Below are 27296 nucleotides of genomic sequence, written 5' to 3' on the forward strand. Positions count from 1 at the left end.
TTCATTCAGTCTACATTTATCTAGCTATTGAGGACACAATTATTATCTAACTATATTTTTACCTGCTCATTTTCAACTATATGGTCCCACCAATTTTCCTTTACTGGTACGTGCTAATTTTTACCGATATTCTAGTGTTATGTCACAATTTATAATCAGTTTGTGCAATCTTCTTGCACAAGCTGAATATATGATCTGCTGTTTCTAATGCTTTGAAGAATTTGAAGAATTTGCCCTTTGAATCAGTTGATGATTTTTCCATTCTAGCCTTGTTGCATTAGTTTGGATAGCTTGCTCTTGCGCAGTCAAATTCAACCCTTCAGTTTCTTTTTTTTAATGTTACCATTGTAAGCCACTGCCAGGTTTTATCTTTATACACTTTGCACTCGACCTTTAGCAGAAATTGACACATAATATTTTCATGACAGCATTCTGTTCTTGTTTTTATTACATTCTTTTGATATTCATTTTTTGCTTCTTGTACCTTTAGTAAGTTACATTAAAAATCCTGAAGGAGATTTTTGAAAAATGGACTCATAAAATAGTAGCCACAATATCAACAATGTCCGTTCCAATGCACTACAAGGTCACTGGAATTCTACATGTGGGTGAGGGCATCTAGGAAGTAATATGTGCATTGCCTGGAACTTCTGAGTCAACAAATCAGCCAGTCACACCAGAGAGGACCACTGGGAGCTACTGGAAAATCTTATCGTACCATCAGCCTCTGAGTGTAGCTGTACTCGTTTTTCCTAGCCATGAGGTGTTTTATACAAATGCAGCTGGGGCATCAGCAGGCATATTGTGTGCCTTCATCAATTATGTAAGACACATATTGTCAGTGGAAAGGTCTTAGGGGACTGCATAGACCTACCACACACTAAAATAGTGGGTAAATTTGACATGAGTTTAGAAGTACAGCAGCCAACTTTAAAATAACTAAACCAGGCATGTCCAATCTGCAGCCCATGAGCCACATTGCAACCCTAAACAGTTAGTGAAATAGTCCCACAAGATAATAAAAAATATTTAAAAAGAAAGTTTGTTATATATATATTAACTGCATTATATATTTTATATGCAACCCAAGCAAATTCCTCTTCACTCAATGTTTGGCCCTAGCAAGCCAAAGGCTGGACGAACATGAACTATGTTCATGGATAGGAGAATGCAAGAAGCATAAATTATAGGATGGTACATAGAAGCTGCACACTATCAAAGGCATGCCGGCCATACCAAAGAAATCCAAACATTTTGCCACTAGGACATTCTTGTGAAGTTTCAAGGAGGGGGAAAAAACTGTAAATGCAGTGTTCTCCCAAGGCCATAGTATTGCAGAAGCAATAAACAAGATATGATGGTAAGCCATTGTGAGCTATGGTAGAGTAGATCTATTAGCAGAAGGACCAGAGTGTCCATACACTGGCAGATGGCTTATCTTAGCACCTGAGCTCTTTTTTTCTACCTACGGTAATTCCAATTATTTATTCAATTACTTCAATTAAACAATGGAATAATTGTATGGGTGGCGTGATGCAAATAAAGCATCAACCTCTAGCATTAACTTTGTCTCTAACAAGGCTTCTAAAGATGATACAGACCACGTGTATTTTATATTTTCATTTTACAATATAAAAATGATGGATGGATACAACTCAACACTTTGGAAGTATGCCCACCTGCCCATAAAAATGACAAATAAGTAAAATGTATCCTTAGTTAGACTTACTTCTATGTATTATATTTACTAGTAAGGAAAGTTATTATGGATTTATTGGAAATTTACTGGAAAGGAAACCAACCCTGAATCTCAGGCAATTCCCTTCCCCTTCAAAACTGGAAGGTTAGACAGTAAAAGTGCATCTATCACATTTCCAGCAATTCTAAAATGACCATTTGTTTTAAAGGAAGACTGCAGTGTTGGAGATAACCCATTCTAGTAAATTCATAGGCTCCTCTCTTATATGGTAATATTTGATGCCATCTCTAAAATAGTACTTGATTCTTAAAGATAACATATGGAAGACAATAAGACGTTTTTGTAAAAAACCAGGGCACTGTATCTTATCATACCTTGATATTAGTAGCCACATTTTAAATATCTCTTGCTATCCGATTTGAATAAGCAAAACTTCCTTTCTACAAGCAAAGGAGTTAGCACAGCAAAGCACCCAAAGTCCTCCCAATAACCCCAGTACATCATTAATGTATTTATATTTATCAAAGTGAATATAGGCAGACTTCATATTATGCCCAAAATTCCTGTTGCTAAGCAACAGTTAAGTGTTTTGCCCCTTTTACATTTTTTGCCATGGGTTGTTAAGCGAAACTGCAGTTGTTAAGTGAATCATGCTGCCATTAAGTTTCCCCCATTGACTTTGCTTGTCAGAAGCTGGCTAGGAAGATTACAAATGGTGATCAGATGATCCTGGGACTATGCAACTGTCATAAATACATGCCAGTCACCAAGTACCTAAATTTTGATCATGTAACCATGGGGATGCTGCAACAGTTGTTAAGTGTGAAAACTGGTCATTGGTCACTTTTTTTAGTATCGTTGTTATCTTTGGTCATTAAATGAATAGTTGTAAATCAAGAACTACCTGTAGTGCTTCTCAGAATGGGATGAAGACTATATACTCAAATTTCTTTAGCATAAGGTAAATGCATCCCTAGTTAGTTGAATAAATCTTTTCAAAATTTGTATTCTATAAAAAAAAATTGACTAACTTTTTCTAGATCCAGGTGTGGTATAAGGTAATTTCAAGCATCATATTTTGATACTGAGATATTAAAAATGTGGCTGGATAGTCCTTTTAATTAAATGTATATCCTTCCTTTCATTCTGTAACTCGTGGAAATGTACTTATCACTCCCTCCAACCAAACCTGTGAGATGGGTTGAGATGAGAGTGCTTGACTTGCCTAAAATTAGCTTTAGGTGAGCTGCCATAGGTGAGAGTGTACTAGAACTGGGATATATCCTTGTTCCTAGTCCAATAACTTTACACACCACATTTGGACCATATTAGCTGTGCTTTTAGGAACAAAATATACAACTCAGAGTAAAGCCAGCTGCAACAATAGGGCCAAATGATGTTCAGCTGGGAAGTTAATCAACTAATTTGTAGGCATCTTCTGAACTTATCGTTCAAAACTAATGTTTTTCAACCTCAGCAACTTTTAAGATATGAGAACTTCAACTCCCAGAATTCCTTAGCCAGCAAGACCACAGCAACTGGTCTAAACTGCCTTGGCCCAGCAGACAGAGTGAAGCTGCCCATTCCTAGAATCACTTTTGTTGCCAGAATTAACATTAGAAATAAGTCTCAAAGGTGTTTTTTTCAAGAGGCAACTGGACTTTTGGTCCAGTTTCTGGTCCACAACTAGAAAAAAGCCAACACAGTTCTAGGCTGCATCAACAGAGGGATAGAATCAAGATCACGTGAAGTGTTAATACCACTTTATAATGCTTTGGTAAGGCCACACTTGGAATACTGCATTCAGTTTTGGTCACCACGATGTAGAAAAGATGTGGAGATTCTAGAAAGAGTGCAGAGAAGAGCAACAAAGATGATTAGGGGACTGGAGACTAAAACATATGAAGAACGGTTGCAGGAACTGGGTATGTCTAGTTTAATAGAAAGAAGGACTAGGGGAGACATGATAGCAGTGTTCCAATATCTCAGGGGTTGCCACAAAGAAGAGGGAGTCAAACTATTCTCCAAGGCACCTGAGGGTAGAACAAGAAGCAATGGGTGGAAACTAATCAAGGAGAAAAGCAACTTAGAACTGAGGAGAAACTTCCTGACAGTTAGAGCAATTAATCAGTGGAACAGCTTGCCTCCATAAGTTGTGAATGCCCCAACACTGGAAGTCTTTAAGATGTTGGATAGCCATTTGTCTGAAACAGTATAGGGTTTCCTGCCTAGGCAGCGGGTTGGACTAGAAGATCTCCAAGGTCCCTTCCAACTCTGCTATTGTATTGTATTGAATTGTATTGTATTGTATTATAGAAAGTCCAGTTGCCTCTTGAAAAAAGCACCTTTGGGATAACCATGACTTGGATGACTGAGAATCTCCATAGACAATTAGAAAGAAATCAGAATGGTTTCTTCAAAATCCTCCCCTAAACACTTGCAACAATCTAAATAGTAAAATCAACCTAATCCAATTAAAACCCCTCCAGAGATGTCCCTGGCTGGTATCACCAACATCTCTTAAGGAAGGAAAAAGGTGGGAGTTGAGATTTGAAACACCCACAAGCATTTATCCAGGTCCATGGGTGCTACCTGAAGAATGTGAGTGCCAGAAGGAACTGGAGAGTTTGTTGAAGAGCAGAAAGAACCCATATTTCGATCAAAATAAATAGCTTATCTGACAGTAAAACTGGCTGAGCTGGCATTGTTTTCTGCTCCGCTGGCAATCACGCTTAGCCAGTGCACTCAAGTTGTATTTTATTGTTGATTTTTTTTTTTGGCCCAACTTTGTGCTGCCTTAAGTTCTTTCTTTAAAAAGAACAGCGAGGTGTAAGCATTCTCGATAAATAATTTTTATCAAGGGTGTTTCTCGAAAAATAGTCCTGTGCTGTTGTAGCAAAAATAAAATTAAATTCAAAAAGAGCGAGCTTAAAGGCCAACAAATTTATTAGGGCATCCCTCTTTGGTAAAGTTTCCCTTCACCAGTTGCGATCCAATGGAATATTTCTTACCATTCTCTAAAACTCGACTTGGTTTGGTTTTGTTTTTTTTACTAAGAGCGCGCTTAAAAATCAATTCTTTCGACGTCTGGTAGCCTTCCAAGGAAAGGAAGACTTACTCTTTCCGCAAAATGCCTTTCCCGTAGTCGTGACGTCGCTTGCACCGGATTTCGTGCCGCTTTTTTTTTTTACCCCTCCCCACAAAAGAGGTGCAGGAGCTCCCAGTCCGTATATGGAAAAGGAGGCACGCACACACTTCCCTCCCCTCATGCCCATAAAAAGGTGTGTTAAAAGTCGGGAATCTTCGGAAGAGGGCTTCCCCTGTTTGGCCGCGGCGAGCGCCAGCTCGGTCTGAAACTCTCACCTGAAACTCTCTCGCCCTGATTCACCCACTTCCTCCACGCCTCCCTCCTTCCCTCCCTCCCCCTGCCCGTCCGCTCTCGCTCGCTGCCTGTGCCTGCTGCCGTTCCGAGGCGGTGGTGGTGGTGCTCGGAAGAGCCGTCCGCTGTTGGAAAGGGCCGGGAAGCAACGCGGCCGAGGGCGGTGCTGGGACTAGCCGGCCAGGAGCAGAGGGCGGTGCCGAGAAGAGCCAGGGCTAAGCGGCAGGGGGAGGTGCCCGGAAGAGTCCCGTTTCCTCCTCTTCTCCCGTGCGGACTTTCGGGGCTGAGTTTGGGACGGGGCGCGGCGGAGGCGACAGCAGCAGCTCCAACACCAAGTAGGCCCGGGCTGAAGCGAGGCGGCCGCACCTTTCAACCGACCGCTGCGAGAGACAAAGCGCGGGGCCTGTTGGAGGCGGGAGGGCGGGGGAGAAAGCCAGCGCTCATCGCCGTCGCCACAGCGGAGGGGGGGGAAAAACAACAGCCGCCGCAGGTAAACTTTCGAGGTGGTGGTGGAGGCGGTTGGAGACGCGGCGTTGGCGCGTCGCTTTGTCCAGCTTGGGCCTTCCTAGTTGGAAAGTTTTAGAAGTGGCTGCTCTCAAAACGGCAGCGGTGCGGCGGGCCCGAGAGCGGCCTGGGCTCCCTTCTCTGACTTCTCTTCCCTTCCCCATAAAAGCTAGGCAGAGGGAGAGGGTGAAAGAGACCCGGAACAGCCCGGAGGTGTGGGGGGACTACTCTTGCTTCTAGTTCCTTTCACCTCCTGAGCCAACGGCCTCCCTTCATCCCTCCCCCCCCCCCCCCCCCCGGGGCGGTGTCCCCATTCCAGTTCTCTCCCGACTGGAGGAAAGGCAGGCGGAGCAAGGAAGTCGGGTTTTTCTTTTCCCCAAGTTTCTTCAGGAGGCTCTGTTGACTTGAGAACCTGCCGTGTAAAGAAAAGTTTCTCGCGGGTTTCATGCTGCCTGTGGGGGGGTCCTACCTCCCCCCCACGGGGTGTTTTTGCTGTGACGTGCAATGGACCTTTATCCCATAAGGAAACAGGACGCGAGTTTTATAAAAAGAAAAAAAATGGGGAGGAGGAGGAGGGTGGAGAAAGGCTCTCTTTTTCCCGTCATCCGTCGGCGTGAGAAGTTGCTGGCAGCTGAAGATAGGAAGTCCTGCGTTGCCTCGTTCCCCAATGGATGTAAAAGCTCTTTTGTGGGACTTTCGAAAACGGGGGTTAAATAGCGACCAAAGTGCTAGCTAAGCAGTGATTAGATCCACAGTCATCTAAGCCGGGTTTAACTACAGTATGCGATAGATATATATTTTAAAGATTGTCAAAAGAGAAGCAGGTTTCAGAAAACTGCTGTCTTAAATCTTTCTAGCTAAATCCTGTGTTGATATATAAAGGCCTGCGGAAGACAGCTTATGAAACAATCGCTGTAAATCTTTAGGGATAAATAGCATTTTTAAGCTACTGCTTTAAACTATTAGCCTGCCATATTATTTTAAATTGGGCTTCTGTTGTATATTATTCAAAAATTCCAAAGTTTCATAAATCTGTTCTGACAGGGTTTTTTTTTAATTCAAATCTTCTTGAATGGTCAGAATAGTTCTGTTATTTTCCTATAAGCTTCCTTTCCTATAAGTAGCATTAATCATAAACAGATGAATATTTTTACTGTGAAAAGTAACTATAACCTTCAAAAAAAATTTGCTGACCTTGAAAACAGGTTGGGTATCTTTTCTGATAAAAAGGATTTTACAGACTTGGTATTAAACTACCTGGAGTTGAGTAGTGACATGAAAAATTCATAGCTCGTGCTGTGGTATCAATGTTTATTATGGTTCAAATAGTAAAAATACTTCAATAATTCTGATGTATTATTGAATATAGTAAGCACATTTTACATGGATGTTATAAAATATTTTACATGGGACTGTTGGCTCAGTAAATTGAAATTTAAAGAATGCAGGAATAGTCATGTACAGTCTGTGTGATAGGAAATCCTGCCACTTTACAACTTCTGTATCACTGGAATATTACTTTCAAAAGCAGCAGGATGTGTTTGTATTGGTGATATTGTGAAAGAGGTTTCCACAATGTCCACTCACAAGAACTGTAAGGATGTATCTGAAGACACCAGGAATTGTGCTTGATTCAAAAATGATTTACCTTTTGAAGCACAGGAAAGCAATTCAGCATAGTTTCTGCAATACCATTAAGATTACTCAGGTGTTAATGAAATAAGGGATTTACTTTGTGTGTGTGTGTGTGTATGCTTCTGGGATACATCTGTAACTTGGTGTCCAAACATTTTTCACCACCTGTTGCTTTTCTGTTTTTTTTATTATTTTGTAGAACTGTAAAATAGCATTCATTTCTTCCAGCTGTACGTTTTACTATTAACTAGTAGAGACATTGCGATGAAATGCATCAGATTTTTGCTTATATAACTACTTATTTGTCCTAATCTAATATTTCTTCCCTCCCTTGGTCATCTCTGACTCTTTTTCCACATGGTGTATATTTAGTATGCTTTCTTCTTTTTAAGAAGCCCCTGTCTCTTTGTTACTAGCAAAGAGAGAAGCCCAACTTTGAACAGTTGCTCTTGGAACCCATCTTAGATATGAATGTTTGGTTAGACTAGAGCCTAATCAAACTGCCCTTTGCTGTTATACATCTGAAAAATAAGCATGGTAAAGGTCCACAATTTGGACCTAAATGCTAAGCCGTGTGAGGCAAAAAACAGAATACAATCCCATATACAAAGATAAATTTTGAAAATTATACAGTCCCAATGAATACATTAATTAAGATAAGATTCTTACATTAGATTTTTTTATCTGTTTGTATTGGTAGTTATAAAATAATGTTGGGAACTCTTCAATTAAAATGTAATAAAGTTTCTTATCAGTAATCTGTGACATGCAAGTTGTTCAAGATTTTAAAGTGAAAACTATCCGAAATGAAGTATTCTAGATTGTGATTTAATATGACAGATTAGAGGTAGGGAATGCTTTTCCTACCTATTTTGTTTTAGAAGATAATGTGGTGTTATTTTGTAGAACTGTAAAATAGCATTCATTTCTTCCAGCTGTACGTTTTACTAGGTATTCACCTGAACTGAAAATTCATATTCTAATATGACATAGCCAAATATATGGGTATATTGGAACACACACTACATGGGGTTGCACTTGAAGACCATGGAGAAGTTTTGATTGGTCCAGAATGAATGCTTTGATGTGTCCATGTGACACTGTGAGCTGCAGTGATTACCAGGTTGCTTCTAGGTAAAATTCAAAGTGCTGGTTATGACCTACAGTGTCCCTACATGATGGTCATTTAAGGGATCACTTATGCCCCTTGTTGTGTTCCCAGCTGTTTTGAGCTGACCGATTCCAGGTTCCTTTGATTAAGCAATATCTCTCAATGCCTGACTTGTGGAATGAAGTTACCCCCATAACACCCAGATGGTTCCCACCCTGTTATCTTTACCAGGGGCCCAAATAGATCTTGACATTCTCCCAGGCCTTGGAAGGGGGACTCTGTTGGCTATTGGATATTGGTAGGTTGTTGTGAAGTATCTTGAGATTGATTACAATAACAGAATTTTGCAAGTCTGGCTGTTTTTCTTCTCCCCCTTATTTGTCAATGAATTCTGGAAGTGGCTGCCTGAACTCCTTGTTCTGGACCTAAAAATGTTTCAGCCCCTTTTTTCATAGGCAACACATCTTGAATATCTGAGTCAAGGTCACTTCTTTATTTATAATTGTGGGACAGTCAGAATTGTTTGGAGTTGGGGATACCAAATCATATAAAATCAGTGTAAGTAATAATAAATATTAATAAATGGTAAGACTGGTATATTTTTCTAGCGCTGGGGCATGTCTTCTTGATTAGCCTTGTGTTTAAAAGGAGGTTGCGTAGAGAGTTTGATAGTATCTCTTCAGTCCATGTTTGTGCAGTTGCTTTAGAAGGGTTAGTTAAGAAAATAGCAAAAGCCTTCTTAACCTATATACTACTTTCATGACTCTAAAGCAAGAATAATTATAGTGTTCTGGCATGCTCTTTCCCCAATGGTTTTGTGGGGAAATGGGCACATTTAGCATTAAGCCGTAGATGTTCACTGTTTTTATTTTCCAATATTGTTTGTGGGCCGCACAATATTTTTTGTGAAATAAAGACAGCTAAAAGTTGTCACTTTGCTTTGTAACATCCCCATTTAAAATTAAAAATCTGAAGAGCTTTAAAGTTGTAGAAGCCAGAAGATCCATAGGAAATGTTCATAGATATATCATTTGCCTTGGGAACTATTTTGAGTTTTGTGTGTGCATAAATTTTTATATATGTATAAAGATTGATTTATAAGCAAACAGCACTTTTTCATACATGTGCCCCTTCTTCTGTGATTGATTCCTTTTGGATATGGAAACAATTTTCCCCTTAAGTTGCAAGATATTCTTTGTCGGAGATAAGGACTCATACTGTATTTCCATAGGAGATTTTCTTAAGGGCATGCTTAGGTATTGTAAGATAAAAGACTTGGCACAGAATTCTAGAGAGATGCTTACTGCAATAATTATACCAGAAGGTGCCATTCTAAATATGTTACAGCAATGTGTGCTTCAAGTAGAAAGTAACATAATATATCACACCAATTTCTCCTGGCTTGCATTGAGGGTAGGTTCTTACTAACTTTCTCTTCAGCACTGAGAAAAAAATTCTGAATATACTGTAGCTAATTTTGATATGTGTCCATAATATTAAATTGTCACTAAATGCCATTGAAATTCTTACATATTTCCAAGTTTTCATATGGTATTTAGGATAACTTCCTTTGGACGTTAGTAGAACTATCGCTATCTTGGTAATTTATCTTCTTTCAAAAGTAGTCTGAGATTTTCAACATTTACATCAGAGCAAATGGGAAAACCGAGTAATGAAAGTGCTATCATATAATCAGACAAAAATCATAAATAAAGTCTTGATTCAGGATGTTCCTACAGATAAGATACACTTTCTTGCAGGAGTAACACATCCTTTTCCCATTACCTTGTGACTATGGAAACATTCACTAATTGATTCATCCATCCAGTGTTGGTTTAATGTGAGTGCTCAAAATAAAACAGTATTAAAGAACACAGGTTCCATTTATTGTGATTGTTTGCCCCATACTAAGTCCCTGGAGGAGTATGTGTTGTGTAATCAAAAGTTCTCTGGATAGGAGGATTAATGGCTATTATATAATCTTCCAGACAAGTATAGTATAGTGCTTCCATTAATGATGCAGTCATTTAATTGTCATCTAGGCTGCTTGCCAAAACTACTACAGTATCTCTTGCTGTATCTAGAGTGGAAGTGCCAGGAAAAAAAACCAAGAGTAAAGTTTTTGAATGGACTAATGACATCACTGTATTGCTATTTCTGCTCAACAATTGCATACATTTTAGACAGATGTCACAGACATGTTTCATTGAAATCTATGAAGTACAGGTTTGCTGGTATGTTTTCATGTATTTAAATTAAACTACAATTTAAACTAAACTGACTAATGCAAGGTGGCTGAATGAGAAGTTATAGACTGAAAAAAATGAATGAGAAAGAATGGTGTAGAAGAGGTGAGGGAAACAAAGAGCAGAACAGCCATTGACGACAGCAATGCAAAAAGAAAATAGGGAACTTTCAAAAGTTCCCAAGGAATGAGATCAACCAGTGTTATTGGAAGGCTCGGTGTGATACAGAATGTGTAACTATAATATGACATTGGCTTGACAAAAAAAGCAGCAACGTGTATCTTGAGTAGTTTAAAAACAGTTCATTCATCCTGTTGGGTTGGGGAGTATGGTCAGTTTTCATATTGCAGTTCCTCCACCTACATCCATCTACATGGAAAATTGTCCTGATCCTAAATATATTAAATAGTGTGACAGAAAACTTAGAATTGATTCCTCCACCCCAGTTGAAGGGTTTGGCTTTGCTGCGCATTGAGGAAGTCTTTACCATTTAGAAACTTTGCTGAAAACAACTAAGTGATACATTGATTATAATTGAAATAAAATTATTTCAAATTGGTTAGTTTGTCGACAGTATCATTTTGTGGTTCTAAGTTGCAGCTACTTTTGGAAAGGGGGGGGGGGGTATCAATTTTGACTCCTGGTGGCTGCATGCACAAGTTCCTGCCATTTTTTTGACACGATTTGGGGAATGGTTTGCCATTGCCTTCTTCCTAGGGCTGAGAGTATGTGACTGGCCCAGGGTCACTCAGCTGGCCTGATGCTTAAAATGGGACTAAATCTCAGAGTCTCTTGATTTTTAGCCTGGTGCTTAACCACTACACCAAACTCGCTCTCATTTTTGAATTACATATATTCAAATTCAAATTCAAATTAATTTAAATTGCTCTTTTAAAAAGCATAGTAACTTAAACCCCATGGAGATATAAAGGATAGCTACCTGTCTCCATTTTATGTTTTCAAGATTCTAGGTGGATTTTAGTTATTAAGCTAATGTTATTCTACAGTGAAATTGATATGACTGCTATTTTATGATTGTCCTTACACTTGAACAAATTGCAGTAATTAAGTTTTGTTTAGAAGTCTCTTGTTTTACTTTGCAAGTTTCTAGTTGCAAGGTGTCTAATGAGATCTACAGTCAGATCATTATGTGGAAAGCAATACAATGTGCAAAAATACTAAATTTCAAAATGCCCCAATTCAAGGATGAATTGCTGCTTTTAGCAAAACACAGTTTTGGTCATTCAGGAAGTGTTTTTGGGTTTCAAAAAACTGTTTTTCAAGCATGTCTCTTGTTTCACAGACAAAACATTTCTAGAATGCTTGAGAATCCATTCCATATTTACTTAAGCTATTTTGCATCAAAACACAGTGTTTTGTATTCAAATAGAGTATTTTAAACTTAGAAGATTTTGTACAATTCTATACAGGTAGTCCTTGATGACAATTCATTCAGCAACCATTGAAATTACAACCCGTTTCCAAAGTTGCAGTTATTGCAACATCTTTATAGTTAAGTGATCATAATTCAGGCCCTTACGAGTGGCCTCGGGGACGTTTCAACTGTCCCACTTGCCTAACTTTCCCTCTTCATCCTGCCTGGCTGGGTTCCCTGGACCCATTTTCCACTTGGCTGGGTCCCCACAGGCCTTGGGTGTGCTTCCCACCCCACTGGATCCCACAACTTTGGGCCTCCTCCCTGCCCATCACATCTTGCTCCACTTACCTCTCCTGAAGATTGCCTTTCCAAAAGAGCATCCATACAATAGGATGCACAGCCTTCCATTGGGGAAGTCAGCAACGTTCTTGTGATGTCCCAGAATGATGAAAGGTGGCCTTTGCAGGAAGGCTGTGCATTGCATCGTCTGAGTGCTGTTCTGGAAATATGATCTTTGGAAGAGATAAGTGGACAAAGGCATGTTGGAGTGGGAAGGAGACTCAAGACTGTGGGACCCAGCAGGGTGGGAAGCTGTGCAATGGGTGCCTTTGGGTGTGGGAGGCCCAGTTCAGGCCATGTATCAGCTAGGATGGTGCAATGCAGACCTAGACTTGCACCAGGCCGCCTAGGACCTCCCCCACTCCCTCAGGCATCCCATGCTGCACTTAATGACCACAAAAGGAGGTGGATTGTAGTCATTAAGCAAAGTGTTCACATGGGTGCCTTGCTTAACAGCAGCAACTTATGACAAATTCTGAGTTCAATTATGGTCATAGGTTGCAGACTACGTATAGAGCAAAATAATAGGGCATATTTAAACAAAGACATTTTCTATAGAATTGCCTCTAGATCCCCCAAAAATCAGTTCTAAATATACATAGCTAACATGTTCCCATTTTATGAGGTAGTTAAAGTAAATATTTAGAAGAGAGTGTTAGTAAGAAGACTCAATATTGATAACTTGCTTGAGGCATGCAAAATACCTTACATTTGAATAAATTTCTAGATCTGTGATTAGAGGGAAGTAATACTTGCAAAAAGCACAGTTGTCTTGCCACACTTCACCATGTACTTCTCTTGTAGTTTTGTTAGATGGAAACAGCTGTTATTAAAAATGAGTAGAACTATATTGGCTACAACTACAGTAATTGAACCTTAGCATTTTTATGAAGGTCCAAGGAAATCTTTGGTTAGAACTAAATTAGCATTTGCCTTTGTTTGGTACAACTTAATATGGAGTACACAGTGCTTCCACTTCTTATTTCCCTGCAACAGTAACCCTATAAGGTTGGGGGGGAGGGTTGTAGTAATGCAGTATACTATATATAGCATTATGCCAGTAGAATATAAAGATGCAGCTAGAATAATGCTCTTGTGTTTTTTTATTGCAAACTCATGAAATGGTTGGAATGGACAGTGCATCAAGTCCTTCCACTCAGTTAGACTCATTCCTTTTTATAAGGCACTTAACTGGCAGAGTAGTCTTTTTTTTAAAAAAAAGTAATTGATTTAAAAGAAAACTATAGGAAGGGAAAGAAGAAAAAATATGGGATAAAATTAGGTTCCTTTTTAAAGCTTAATCTAAAGCAGGATGGCATACAAAATCCTAGATATATCAACATCAAAATTAATTTTCTTAAATAACCAAATTTGACCATGTGATCTCGAGCTATTTTCACTTAATGTTATGTTTGGTGCATTGTGCAAGATTGCATGATGGCACTCAAAAAGGTTCCTCCCTGGGGTAAAAGGTCAAGAAAGAAATTCCAACTTCTAATCTAAATCTCATTTTGATTTGCTGTTCAAAATAACTCTAATGATACATGTAAATGGCTCTATTTTGGGTCAGAGTTTAGTCTGAATTTAGTTTTGAGTAACCTCCATTGATTGCAGTGAGTTTGCTGCATAGACATTTGTGTTGTGTAGAGAATTGAAATGATTTAATACTTTTCTTTTCCAGAAATGACTACCATTAATACAGGAAGTGTTAATTTCAAATGGGATCCCAAAAGCCTGGAAATAAGGACACTGGCAGTTGAAAGACTGCTTGAACCTCTTGTTACCCAGGTAATAAAAATTCTATGTGGTTATCCTTTGCTTTTTATTAATGTTCTGGATCTGCAGTTTTACATTGGAGAACCGATAGATTAATTGCACTGTGTTGCTAGTCAGTTGGGTCTACATTATGGATGCAATTGGAATTTTTCTGTTCATAGCTCTCTTTTTTGCCTTTATAAAGCCATATCAACGTAGAAAATACCAGAATTTTTTCTTTAAAAAAAACTTTAAAGCTGAAATATAACCACATCTTTTATGAAGCAAATATAGAAAATCCCGAAATGTTGGGCTTAAAGATGGGGAGATGATGTTAACCACCCTACATATTAAAACAAGTTTGGTAGACTGGTGAATTTTTTAAAAAAACATCACTCCCACTACTGTGTTTTCTTTTAAAAATGAATTTAAGATTAAAATAGCATCCAGAATTAATAGAAACTTTAACAAAAACATTTAAAGCTGAATCACTGGCATATTTTTTAAAAATTTAGACCAAACATCATTGCTTTTTTGTCCTTAATCTAATAGGAAATTAACTATGCTTAAATCTCATTTAAATTATTGGAACTTAAATGGCCCAGAGCTAGCCCAAATGATTTCAGTAATATTTAATTGCAATCAAATATGACCTAAAATATTTTTTTAAGTTTATGTTGCAAAGTTATATATACACACATTTCTCCTTTCTGTTCAAAACATCCCTTTCTCTTATGGTATTTTATGGTAGCTATAGTTGTTTTGATATTTCTGCCGAACTGAGTAACTCCTAATAGAATCCAGGTGTCAAAAGATGACCATACTTAACTTTACACCTAATATTAACTCTAAATCAAGTTATAATTTCTGAACCAGAAAATTTTGAAATGGTTAATCATTTAATTTACTTAAAACCAGAAATACCACAGAGGTGGAGCAGTGCAAGTGAGCCTGAAGTAACAATGTCTGAAATTATATTTAATGGCCATTGTAATTGTAAAAGGTCATGTAATGTATCATGGATTTCATGCTAAAAAATAAGTATTGACATGCCATTAACAATTAAACTGAATAGTAAGACAATCCTTTGAGAATTAAACAATACAAGAATAGGTATGAAGATAGAAAAGTAAAGAAATAAAGTTGTTTCTAAACCACATTTCTGTACTTCCACTTCTCATTTCATGTTTTAGAATGCTATAAATTGAACTTAATAAATTAATCCTTGACTGAAGGTTTCACAAGTATTCCCCCCCCCAAATTTCACACATTTCTGATTTATAGTTATATGAAACTCAACCAGGATGTATAAATGTTTCGAATGTTTCCAGATTTTTAATCTGAATGCCAAAAAAGCCTCTTTTAGCAGAAGTTTGTTTACTTAAATATAGTGTGTTAATTGAGTGATCTTGTTCAAGCAATGAAATAATTCAGTTGGAATTGCATTGATGGGGAATTTCTGCCATATTAAATAGTTAAAACTTTTCAGTTGAAAAATGGATCATATTATGCTGTTTTCAGGTCACAACATTGGTCAATACTAGCAACAAAGGTCCTTCCAACAAAAAAAGAGGCCGATCTAAAAAGGCGCATGTTTTAGCTGCATCAGTCGAGCAAGCAACAGAGAACTTTCTGGAAAAGGGGGACAAAATTGCAAAGGAGAGCCAGTTTCTTAAAGAAGAACTTGTAGCAGCTGTGGAAGATGTTCGCAAACAAGGTATACCTTTGATGAAATTGTAACTCTTATGATTGTTCACATTTGTAAATTAGTTCCTAGGAATTACCAATTTAAAAAAGAAAGAGTTTGCTGTCAGTATGTGCATATATTTAAACACCGGTTTGGGGATAAGGTCAGCTTTTAATGTGTGTCAGCATGTTTTATGTAATTTTGCTATTTTTACTTATGTGTATACAGGGCCTCCAAGAAATGTATACAGTTATTCCACTTTCAGCTTAATCTCACAAGATTCCTGTGAGAAGGGCTGGACAGAGAAATACTGAATGACCTTTAGTCAGCCATTAAATTTGTGGGATTAAATGTTGTCTTTATTGACTGATGTGTATGAAAGTACAGCTTCCAATAACATTTTTTGTAAAATTGAAAATGGTTGCATTATTTCCCCGAGACTGTTTTGTTGTTTTTTTGCTTCCACAAAGCTTGGCATAAAATTGGATGATTTTAAATTGTCTTTAACTTAAGTGATTGTATTGATATCTTCTGCTACTGAAAAAAAATCAAAACAATATTTTCTTTTCTCCCGACCCCATTTTTAAAATGTTAATAGAGCCTGTTATCATCTGACAAAAAGCTATCATTTAATGGGGCTATGAAAACCATTTAAAACAAGAGGTTTGAGAACCCACAGTGGCACACACAGAGCACCTTTTTTGCATAATTAAAAGAGGCACATCATATTCCAGGCTTGTGCAGCTGCTTCAAAAATCTCCCAGGTGTCTCCACATTAACATGCATGCAATTTTGCTTCATTTTTCCCAGCAAAGCAAAGTAGCTGTTTATCCACGTGTATGTCAACAAAACCAGGAACAGTTTCCAATTCCATTTCTAAAAAGATAGTGTGTATTAATAGTACAAAAAGCAGTGCTCTGTAAATGTATTCCAAGTGACCTTGTTCAAGATTTGCACAGGCCAAAATTTGAATATTATTTAGCAATTACTGTCAATATTTTACATTCTTCCCATTTTATAACTTGATTAGACTTCAAGGTGTACAGTATTTGAACTTGAAAGGTATTTGAAATCCAGCATAGAGACCAAGGTCAGTGCTTCCATAATGAAGCCATGCCTTTTCCTGGGCTTGCATGATATTGCTGAGTACAATCAGACAACGATGTGGCTTTTTTAAAAAGCCAGTAACATAGTTTACTCTTCTTTCCAGCTTCAGGTTGAATATTTGCACATTCTATTAAGGCCATTGAATTCTGTATAAGCAGCAAATCCTTAATCTTGCAATACTTGCCTAAGAGCCAAAAGTAAATTGTTTTGGAAGAGAATGTGATTAAAATTATAGTGATAGATGTTTTAATGAGAAGTATCCATGATATTTTGGGTTTGGCTGGATTGGGTATATTTTCTAAATCGTCATAAAAAATGAAGCCTTACAGCTGCTTTCTGTGTATATAGGAGATTTGATGAAAAGTGCTTCTGGAGAATTTGCTGATGACCCCTGTTCTTCTGTGAAACGGGGGAATATGGTGAGGGCAGCTCGGGCCCTCTTGTCAGCAGTTACCCGGCTGCTCATTTTGGCTGATATGGCGGATGTCTACAGACTACTTGTACAACTTAAAGTTGTAAGTATTGAGTATATTGTTCACTATTTTAATGGCATAATAAAAGGAATTCAGAATAATTGTTTCTAACTTGCAGGAAGGTGGGTTAATAGAGCAAAAGCATCTCTCTTATACCCTGCTTTGGAGTTTTAAGAAATGTTGGATTATTGTGGAACAATATTCTGGTCTAAATGGAACATTTCTGTAAAATAAAAGTTCTATTCCTATATTGTTACGTTTTGGTTGACAGATTTGCCATCAGTTGAACAAATTTTACTTCTTTACCCCAGGCAGTTCTTTAATTTAATTTAGATGTGATGTGTTCATGGCCTTTTAACATAAATTGCTATTGCTAAATTCAATATAAAACATTAATAGCTTATTGAAATCTGATATTCACAGACGTAATAATTTTCTTCTTGTTTTGGTAGCATGTCTGATTTTATTGATTTGCTTGGGGTTGGGGTTAGACCATATTTCTCTTGCTTAAGTATAGTGACATTATAAATAACTGCTTTTGTAGAATTTATACTAAATTATACATATTGGGAATAATTTAAAACTGATTTCATTTCCTAGGTGGAAGAAGGCATTCTAAAACTAAGAAATGCTGGAACTGAACAAGATTTAGGAATACAATATAAAGCTCTTAAACCAGAAGTGGATAAGCTTAATATAATGGCAGGCAAGAGACAACAGGTATAGTAATTTTAGGATTATATACTTTTATAAAATATGATTGTTATAATAGAGAAACGGTTATAATAGAAATGTCAAAATGATAACATTGACCATTGTGTAAAGAGGATGTATAAATTGTGATGTAATTACAGGAGCTTTTGTTTTTAAAGAAAGCCAAAGCTGCCACATGGGAAGAGAAATGCTATATCTGCACCTTGATGGAAACCAGCCATATTAAAGGGGTAAAAGCTAGGAGACAAAAGATATTTTTGACAGCTTGTAAGTAGTATTGCTGAAAGAGGCATGTCATAATAAGTTTGAAAATGTTGCATGAGTCCACCCAATTTTGTGTGAGTAACTACTCATGTAAACACTTTATTACTAAAGAAGAGTTTCTTTGCAATAGAAATCTGCATTTTATTGGCTCCTGATTGCAACATTGCTGCCTAGCTCTTTCTTTTCTATATTATGCTGTTCATGTAATCTAAGACACGTAAGGTGTCATTATCTTTAGTTTGATCCTTTTTCAGAAGGAAAAATTCAAAGTGGCTCCAATTTACTGCAAACTCCCTCAGAAAATATATTTCAGTATAACTGTTTCTAACTCCTGTCCTAACAAACTGGCTGGATGTGGAGAGGATCTTTAGCCACTGCCTCAGATTTGCTGGTCTCCTTAACAGGGTTGTTTATTTATTTATATATCAAACGTCTTAACCAAATATCTCTCTCATAAAGATTACTAGAACAGAGTTGTTACTTGATCTGCAATTCCTTCTCTATGGAACAGGTTAAAATCAAGCTGCCCATTTTTTCTCAAAAGCTACAGAACAAGAATCCTATCTATGCAACTGTTACTAATTACATAATTATTCAGTTGAATAACTTGTTCCAATTGTTGTTTTTTAATAAAAAGTGAATATGTGGGCAGGTATCTTAGAATGGGAGAGACTAATGAGTAAACTGGTATAAAGAGATGAGAATGATGTTGTGAGATACTGCTGCCTATTTAGTACACACTAATAGATAACAGTATTAAGCTTTGGCTTACACTTTTTTTTTCTGCAATTCAGATGGAAAATTTACAGTAGCTTCAGTTACAAAATGAACATTTGAGGCTTCATTTGCAAGCATTATTGTGCTCTAGAAATATGTAATTTCCTAATGCATCCTGATATGGGCTACCCTACATTTCTTAATTGAAATAGGTCAGATAAGGCAGAGGTCTCCAATTCCCGGGCTGAGGACTGGCACCGGGCCATGGCATGCCAGCAACCGGGCCACACAAACAAGCGAAGCCTCATCCATAGGATGATGCAGGCAGCATGCAAAACCATGCCCCTCTGGTCCATGGAAGAAACTTTCTCCATGGAACCAGACCATAGTGCCCAAAAGATTAAGGGCCACTGAGATAAGAAATGGACAATATGTTCCTTTCCAGGTGCTGTGGGATTGCATCAGCCCTTCTCCATTGACTATTGGGATTTATACTTGGAATCTCACATCTTGTCATTGCTGATAGAAAAACTAAATTCCCAAAAAATATTTTATCCCTAAATAAAATGTTACTGTTTCTGCAGGAACTGAAAGACATTGGTCATCGTGACCAGATGGCTGCAGCCAGAGGAATTCTTCAGAAAAACATCCCTATTCTTTATACCGCTTCTCAAGCTTGCCTCCAGCATCCGGATGTAGCTGCATACAAAGCCAATAGGGACTTGATCTACAAGCAGTTGCAGCAGGCAGTCACAGGAATCTCTAATGCTGCCCAAGCGACAGCTTCTGAAGATTCTGTCCAGCATCAGAGTGGGGGTGGAGAGTTGGCTTATGCACTTAATAACTTTGATGTAAGTTTTAAGTTTGTACCATAAATAAGTTTTGCACTATATTTCTGGAGCAGTATGATTGACAGTTTCTGATTTGCAGCCTTGACATAAGGGGGATCATTATTCCATGATTGTAAAAACTAATAAAAGTAATGTCTTTCAAAATACAGTGGGGCCTGACGTATTTGCAGCTCAAACCAACTCTAGCAATTTAGAAATGCAAATTGCTTGTAACTGTATTTTATAACACCACTAAAGTTCTTCTCATTGAAAAATCAGGGTTTTGTATCAATTTATTTAAGATTTCAATTTTCCAGTTTTTTCGACAGAAAGTGATATAGGCTTCCAGTTTAGGGGCTAGGCTTTCAGATTTCCCTGAATTCAGACAGGCTGTCAAATAACCAGAAACAAGGCCGCTTATGCTTTCTCAACACAGTTTCAGTTTACTCTGTATTCCAGTTGAACTATTTTTGAATGACACATCTGATACTCATATCTGGTTGAGAGCCACTTCTCCTAGTCAACCATAGGCATCTTTCTGCAGCCTCTGCAAGGTACTTTTCCTAGCTAAATTGATCTTCCATTATCCAGTTTTCCCAGCTTTCCTTTTTTTTCCCTGAGCAGTTAAGCTCAGACTGACCACTTGAAATGAGGTCAAGGCTACTGTATCTTTTGATAGCTATATAGAAGATAGAATCTGAGGAGCTACAGCTGATACAGCAAATTAATTAGTACAGTCTCTTAAAATTCCCTTTTAATATTTCAAATAGGCCACTTCTAGCTACATTGTCCAAAGTGTGGACAAAATAAATTCGCTCTCAGATATGTAAAGTTTTATAGAATATACAAAAAATATTGCCATGAGATGAGATTTTACCGAGCGGGGTTTCATTCTTGCAGTAAAATGGCATAGCTGATGTTGAGCCATTAATAAGATCAACAGATAAAAGATAATGGCATAATTAGTGTAATTAAAATATTTGCAGCTGCTGATACCAAATTAAAAAAAAACCTTAGCCGCCAGGAGAATTTTTAAGAAAAATAAAAAGCTGCTGATTTTTTAGAAATAATAAACTTGGTTAATGAATATTACTTTAGCATTAAAGAATAACTATACAGCATCAGTTGAAAAACTGGAAAACTGACAAACCACAAAATTGAAGTCAATTCTCTGATAATATAAATGAAGTCACTAATGCTATCTTGTTCATAGAAATGTTTTGTTGCATACTTTAAAAAAAATACTTGGTAAGAAAACAAGTAAAATCCAACTGTCGACATAGAGGTCTGTAGACTGAACTTTAGCTTTATCCAGTGTTACACTGGGTTAATTTTGGGTAGTATATTGATCTAAATCTTGCACTTATTAAACAGACATATTTTATAGTAATTTTAATAAGTCTTATCAAAAGAGCAGCATGTCACTTTATTAAAACTTATAAACATTTTTTTTCTTAACAGAAGCAAATTATTGTAGATCCCTTGAACTTCAGTGAAGAGCGTTTTAGGCCATCCTTAGAAGAGCGCTTGGAGAGCATCATTAGTGGTGCAGCCCTAATGGCTGACTCATCGTGCACACGTGATGACCGACGGGAACGCATAGTGGCCGAGTGTAATGCAGTGCGACAAGCCTTGCAAGATCTGCTTTCAGAATACATGGGAAATGTAAGTAACAAGTATACTTGCAAACATTTCCTTTTCATTGGGATTTGAGAGAACAATAACACAATGTGATTTGAATTAGAAAATGTGTACAGATTCTCTCAACAGTAAAATTAGGCCATTAAAATCGCAATTGTCCTGTGATGGTCTTCTGCTATGTTGCATAATTTTATTCAATGATTTTTTTAAAAAAATGAAGTTAAAAACTAATATAAACTAACACGAAGTAAGGGGAAAGAAAAAAAAGAAATAAAAGAGAATGTTATAACTGCTGAAGCTTCTTGGATGAGAATTGAAATGTTTTAGTCTTCTTCCTCAAATAAAAAACAACCCACTTGCCTTTTGGAAGGAAAAAAAGCACCTTTGAGACAACTATGACCTGGATTACTGAGAATCTCCATAGATGTTTAAATCAAAGAGAAAGCTAAAAGTACAAAAAGAAAAAAACAAGGAAATACCTCCCAATCTTTTTTCCAACAGTTATAAGTAGAGTTATAGAGTTTCCTTTTACTTTATGGTTACAACATAACTCTCTTCTTTCTATAATCTATCCTGTCTAATCATCAAACCCATAAATCATAAGTTAATTTTTCTGTTTCATGCAAAGAAAATCTATAAGGAGTTTTCAGGTCAGCTATAAACATAGATAATTGTCTTTTGTCTGATCAAGGAAGTCAATTTGGCCCTCTCGGCACAATCCATCATCTTTACCAACCATTCCTCATTGTGGGTACTGCCAATTTTTTCCTTTGTGCATGTAATAATCTCACTGCAGTTATTGTGTAAAAAAACAAAGTTCCACCACTTTTTTTCAAACCGTTTGTCTATCAATCCCGTAAAGAAAGACCTCTGGTCTCAATTGTAAATTAATTTTCAAAATCCTCTGAATCAGTGTATTATTTATTAATTTTTGAAATTGACCAGATAAAATTAGAATAGTAAAGAGTTTGAAGACTTGGATTTTTTCCCCTCATTTAGAATTGATTCTGTATTAAAAGAGTGAGAGAAATAGTTCTTGAATTTTGCAGGATTCTGGCAGAGGAATGTTAAAAATACATAAGATGTGTAAATTGAAATAATGTCTTGCGTATGAAAACCATGTTACAGTTAGTTAAAACAATACACCTACATGTCTACATGTCTATAACTCTGCCAGTAATATTAATTTTTAACAGGATATTTTTTGTGCTTGAGTAGAAAATGTAAAGATAAAGGTTTCCCTTGTCCAGTTGTGTCCAACTCTAGGGGGCAGTGCTCATCTCCCTTTCTTAGCCCCGTTACAAGTGTAGAACTGTATTGAATGGAGCACGGCTGAACAACCTATGGGAAGGGATGCAGCCTCCAAAGACACTTTGGGGAAATGTGGAAGATTTTGCCATCATATTTCAGCATTAGATTGCTAAAGAATATTTATTTATTTATTATTCATGCTTCTAGACCGCCCCCTCTCCCAAAAGGGACTTGTTATTACTTCCTGCTGATTTTTGTCAAACAATGAAAAAAACAGATATATTAAACTTCAAGTATTCTTAGCATTGCTATCAAATTTTAAAATAACCCAGAAAATGGGTTGATGGATAAAAATGTTAAAGCTACCCCTTTGTAAATTGCACAGCCTCCTTCATCCAATAGTAGCTGAAATTCAGTGAAATTAAATGTTTAACTATTTAAATGTTTCACGTATGTAAAAATAGCTAAACGATAACATATCCTACACTCTGTGGATTAGAGATTACAAGGTGAAATTCATGAGTTACAATCCAGCCTCCAAAAGTCTTGGGAAAAGCCTTCAGGGATGTTCTTAGCAGCCAGAGTGCTCAAAATGATTTATGATGCGCTTATCAACATTCTCTAAATGAATTATATGTGGAAATACATTTGGAGTATAATCAGAATTGTAGTATCTATTGGCAGGTACTAGGTTTAAAAAATCTTACTTCAGGTAGACTGAACAACTGCTCTAGCTGACTTAGCATGTCTGTTGTTTGTAAAGCACAGGATTGATGTGTTATAATAAACTATAATGTCATACAATCAACTAATTTCCAGTCTGTCTTTATAAAGGAATTCTTTCTATTTTAATGGAAGGTAGAAAAGGGAGACAAGCTTTGGAAAAGTAAGAGATAAAGATAGAAAATCTATACTTCTTGCAAAGAAAAAAAATTAGGCTTTTTTTTTAATTGAGGAAATGTGAAGAGGTTGGTAAAAGGGAAAAATCCCAAGAGAAGATTGTAGCAAGTATTATAATGTATTCCTTCGGTTCTTTTGTTACAAAAACATCTAAATTTACTCACAACAACTAAACTAATTCATTCTTTTACAATTCCCCCCTTTTTTCCTAACCTTTCCATTATTTTTCCTTCTCAGATAAAATAATGAGCTTTTAAAACAAATCTTTGAATAAAATCATGGCTTGTTCTTGGCTTCTTTCCTTATCATATTCAGAGAGCAATAAGACAAAGCTCCTGGTTTGGACAACAGATTTGAAACTACAGATGGAGAGTCATATTGTTTGGTCAATTACACCTGCTTGCTGGAGGCACCAGAATGCATACATTAGAGCAGCTGACATCATCAGATGCTTTATGTATTGGGAGAGTTGAAAAATCATGGCATTTGACCTTTAAAAAAGACTCTGAATTGTTTGTTCATAATTGACAAAATAGGTTGTAATGATTAGAATCCATGTTTCCCTCTATAAAAATAAATATACATTTGAAAAGCTGACATCTTAAAACTTTAGCTAAGGTTGCTGAATGTGTTCATATATCTCTTGATATTCTAGATCAGGGCTGTCAAATTCGCGGGCTGCAGGCCGGATGCATCACGCACTGGCTATGCCCATGCCCGGTTTAGCGAAGGGGGGGGAAAGTCACAACATGTCACATGACGCCACTGTGATGATGCAAGTTTGACACCCCTGTTCTAGATGCCTCCTGAAAAACCACATAGGCTTGAGTATCTTCAGAGAGTATTCCTGTAGTGACTTCCAACAGATTGTGAAAATTATCACCATATTTACAACAGATACTTCAGCTTTGTCCCTAGATTTTGGGAAATACTTAAGGAGAATGAAGCCTATAACTGTGAGAAATTGAGTGCAGTTTTCTTGATTTCCTTTGGTAATACCTGCCCTAAATATGAAAGCATCCTTAAAGATAGCCAAGTTTTCAATATATTTACTTCTCTTCATTTTAGATTTTAAATACAAAATATTTAGTTTGTATAAACATTTTTTTTGAAACCTACAGTCAGCATATATTTTATAGTAGCCAGGGATCTTAAGAATTCTTACAGTTATGCTTTAAGATTGAGGAGTCCAGTTTGACTTCTTTTCATTTCAACCATATTTTTTTGTATTTCAGTGAAACTATTTTGTGGACTTACTTTAAAAAGTGGGTTACAATATGGTAGTAAGGAAAGGATGATTGAGAAGGAGTGTTTAGATCCTGGACAATGAATCTATAGTAATTTATAAAGCCATCCATTTTGTTGTCAGTTGTGCAATTGTAATACTTAAAATGCTTAGAAAAAAAGTTGCTTTAATTAAATAGAACTTAAGCATATTTGGAACATTTGGAAATCCAAATGAGAATTTTATATGATAAAATAATTTGATTTAGTAGCCACAAACACTGTATATATGATGATTCAAACCAATTCTACACTAAAGAAAAAAAATAGCCCTTTAATGCATATGTACCCACATTTAAGAGGTATATTTGAGTTCTAAGTAGCTTTGCACAATTTTCAAAACCACATCCAAATTAAAGCCCCAGCCACCCTCATTGTCCTTTGTTGCCCAGAAGATGGTGGGAAGGACTTTCCTGTCAATATACTAGTCTATTAAGGCAGGACATAATTTCTGAAACAGAATCTGCTCCATTCAGAAACCAGTGGCTTCAGTTAATCAGTTTCAGTAATGTCATACTTTACACAGAAAATAGAACATATCTAGAGACTTAAAATTGAAATAAAAACAGTATTGAACAGGATATAATGTATGTGAGAAAGTTGTTGGGAGACAGGATGAATAGATGGTGCCTGAGGAATAGTCAGATAAGAGACTGCATAGCCTGCAGTCGGATAGTGGCAGAGCAAGAGGCTCAGGAGAGACCCTCTTTAGTTTCTTGGTCTATAAAGGAGGTGGCAGGAAATTGTTCATTTCAGAAGGCGCTGCCAATGCAGCAATAGCAATAGCACTTAGACTTATATACAGCTTCTCAGTGCTTTACAGCCCTCTCTATGCAATTTACAGAGTCAGCCTATTGCCCCCAACAATTTGGGTCCTCATTTTACCCTCCTCCAAAGGATGGAAGGCTGAGTCAATCTTGAGCCTGGTGCGATTCGAACTGCCAAAATCAGGCAGCTGGCAGTCAGCAGAAGTAGCCTGCAGTACTTCACTCTAACCACTGCGCCACCATGGCTCATATAGCTTTAAATTAAAATGGAATTAGCTTCTGGTCGTGTTTCCTGTTTGGTCCATCTGGTAAAGCTGACGTCATGAAAGCTTGTACTTGAGAGTGCTGGAATGAACTAAGAGCATTAAAATTTTGGTTCATTTAGTGCAGTGGTTCTCAACTGTGGGTCGGGACCCCTTTGGGGGTCAAACGACCCTTTCACAGGGGCCTGCCTAAGACCATTGGAAAACACATATTTTTGAAAAAAATACAGAAAACATAAACATTTTATGGTTGGGGGTCACCACAACATGAGGAACTGTATTAAAGGGTCACAACATTAGGAAGGTTGAGACCCACTGATTTAGTGGGTACTGGTATATAATATATTTAATTCAATCCTCTTCAAATGGAAGCCATGTAACCCGTTTCACCAATTATAACTAATTTTTTTCAATATTTGACCTTTGTTAATTATAGTGTTTCATGAATTTCTTTTCTGCATTATTGAGAAGATTAAATTCAGAAATAGTTGTGAAATGCCATGATTATGCAGAAAGGAAAATTGACTGTATCCGCAAATCAGCATTTTCCTAGTCCCATTTTCAGATATTTGGTCCATTTATGCAATAGCATTGTTATATGGATGTTAATTCAATTATCCGTCACTGGAGGTTTTCAAGAAAAGATTGGACAACCATTTGTCCGGGATGTTATGAGGACTCTTGCCTTGGACAGGGGGTTGGACTAGAAGATCTCCAAGGTCCCTTCCAGCTCTATGATTCTATGATTATGGAATTTATTTGAAACCCAATACATATTTGATAAGTTACTCTTAGTTATAAGATGTAGAATTATGTGGCAAGATCTCAGTATATGGAACACTGGTTACAGTATTGTAACTTTTAACAGGGGTGTAGCTCTATCAAATGCTAAAGTTAAGGTTTAGTACCATAGCCATGTTGCGTTTGCCACCTGACGGTACTGTGAGAAGATGTAACACTTTTGGTTTTGGTTTTAATTTAATTAAAAACTTATCTTTATTTAAGAAAACATACCAACATATTATTTTAACCTAGCTTATTTAATAACACATCATTAAGATGAACTATATAAAAAAGGAGCAAAATTTTTCAGTATCTGCAGTTCTATAGATCAGTAGGAATTTTTCATAGTGGAAAAGAACGTTTAGTTTCCAAGTTGGACTACTCTGCTGAGTTTTTCTGCCAGTGCATTAAACTTGCACTGCAGACCCCAGGGTTCTTCTCTTAACCATAGAGCTTGTGTCATTAACTGGACCAATCTCTTTTTCTCAGACTCTTATTATGAGTTGTTATAGGGCGCAAGTTGTTGGGGAAGGATTTATATACCACCTTGAGCTTTCAGAAAAAGTGAA

At 37.0% G+C, this 27296-nt stretch overlaps 1 protein-coding gene across 1 annotated transcript in view; it reads left to right on the plus strand.

Moving 5' to 3' along the window:
• The first annotated feature begins 5074 nt into the window (after positions 1–5074).
• Positions 5075–27296, plus strand: part of CTNNA1 (catenin alpha 1) — a 72675-nt gene continuing 50453 nt past the window's right edge. Inside the window, exons 1-7 of the mRNA XM_081943893.1 lie at positions 5075–5568; positions 13973–14079; positions 15568–15763; positions 17189–17355; positions 17914–18033; positions 19593–19859; positions 21300–21503. Coding sequence (XP_081800019.1) covers positions 13975–14079; positions 15568–15763; positions 17189–17355; positions 17914–18033; positions 19593–19859; positions 21300–21503 — 1059 coding nt within the window. The 5' untranslated portion in view covers positions 5075–5568; positions 13973–13974. The remainder of the gene's footprint in view (positions 5569–13972; positions 14080–15567; positions 15764–17188; positions 17356–17913; positions 18034–19592; positions 19860–21299; positions 21504–27296) is intronic.

The sequence above is a fragment of the Natrix helvetica genome (assembly GCF_964273705.1).
Source record: "Natrix helvetica genome assembly, chromosome: 2".
In the NCBI taxonomy this organism is placed as follows: Eukaryota; Metazoa; Chordata; class Lepidosauria; order Squamata; family Natricidae; genus Natrix; species Natrix helvetica.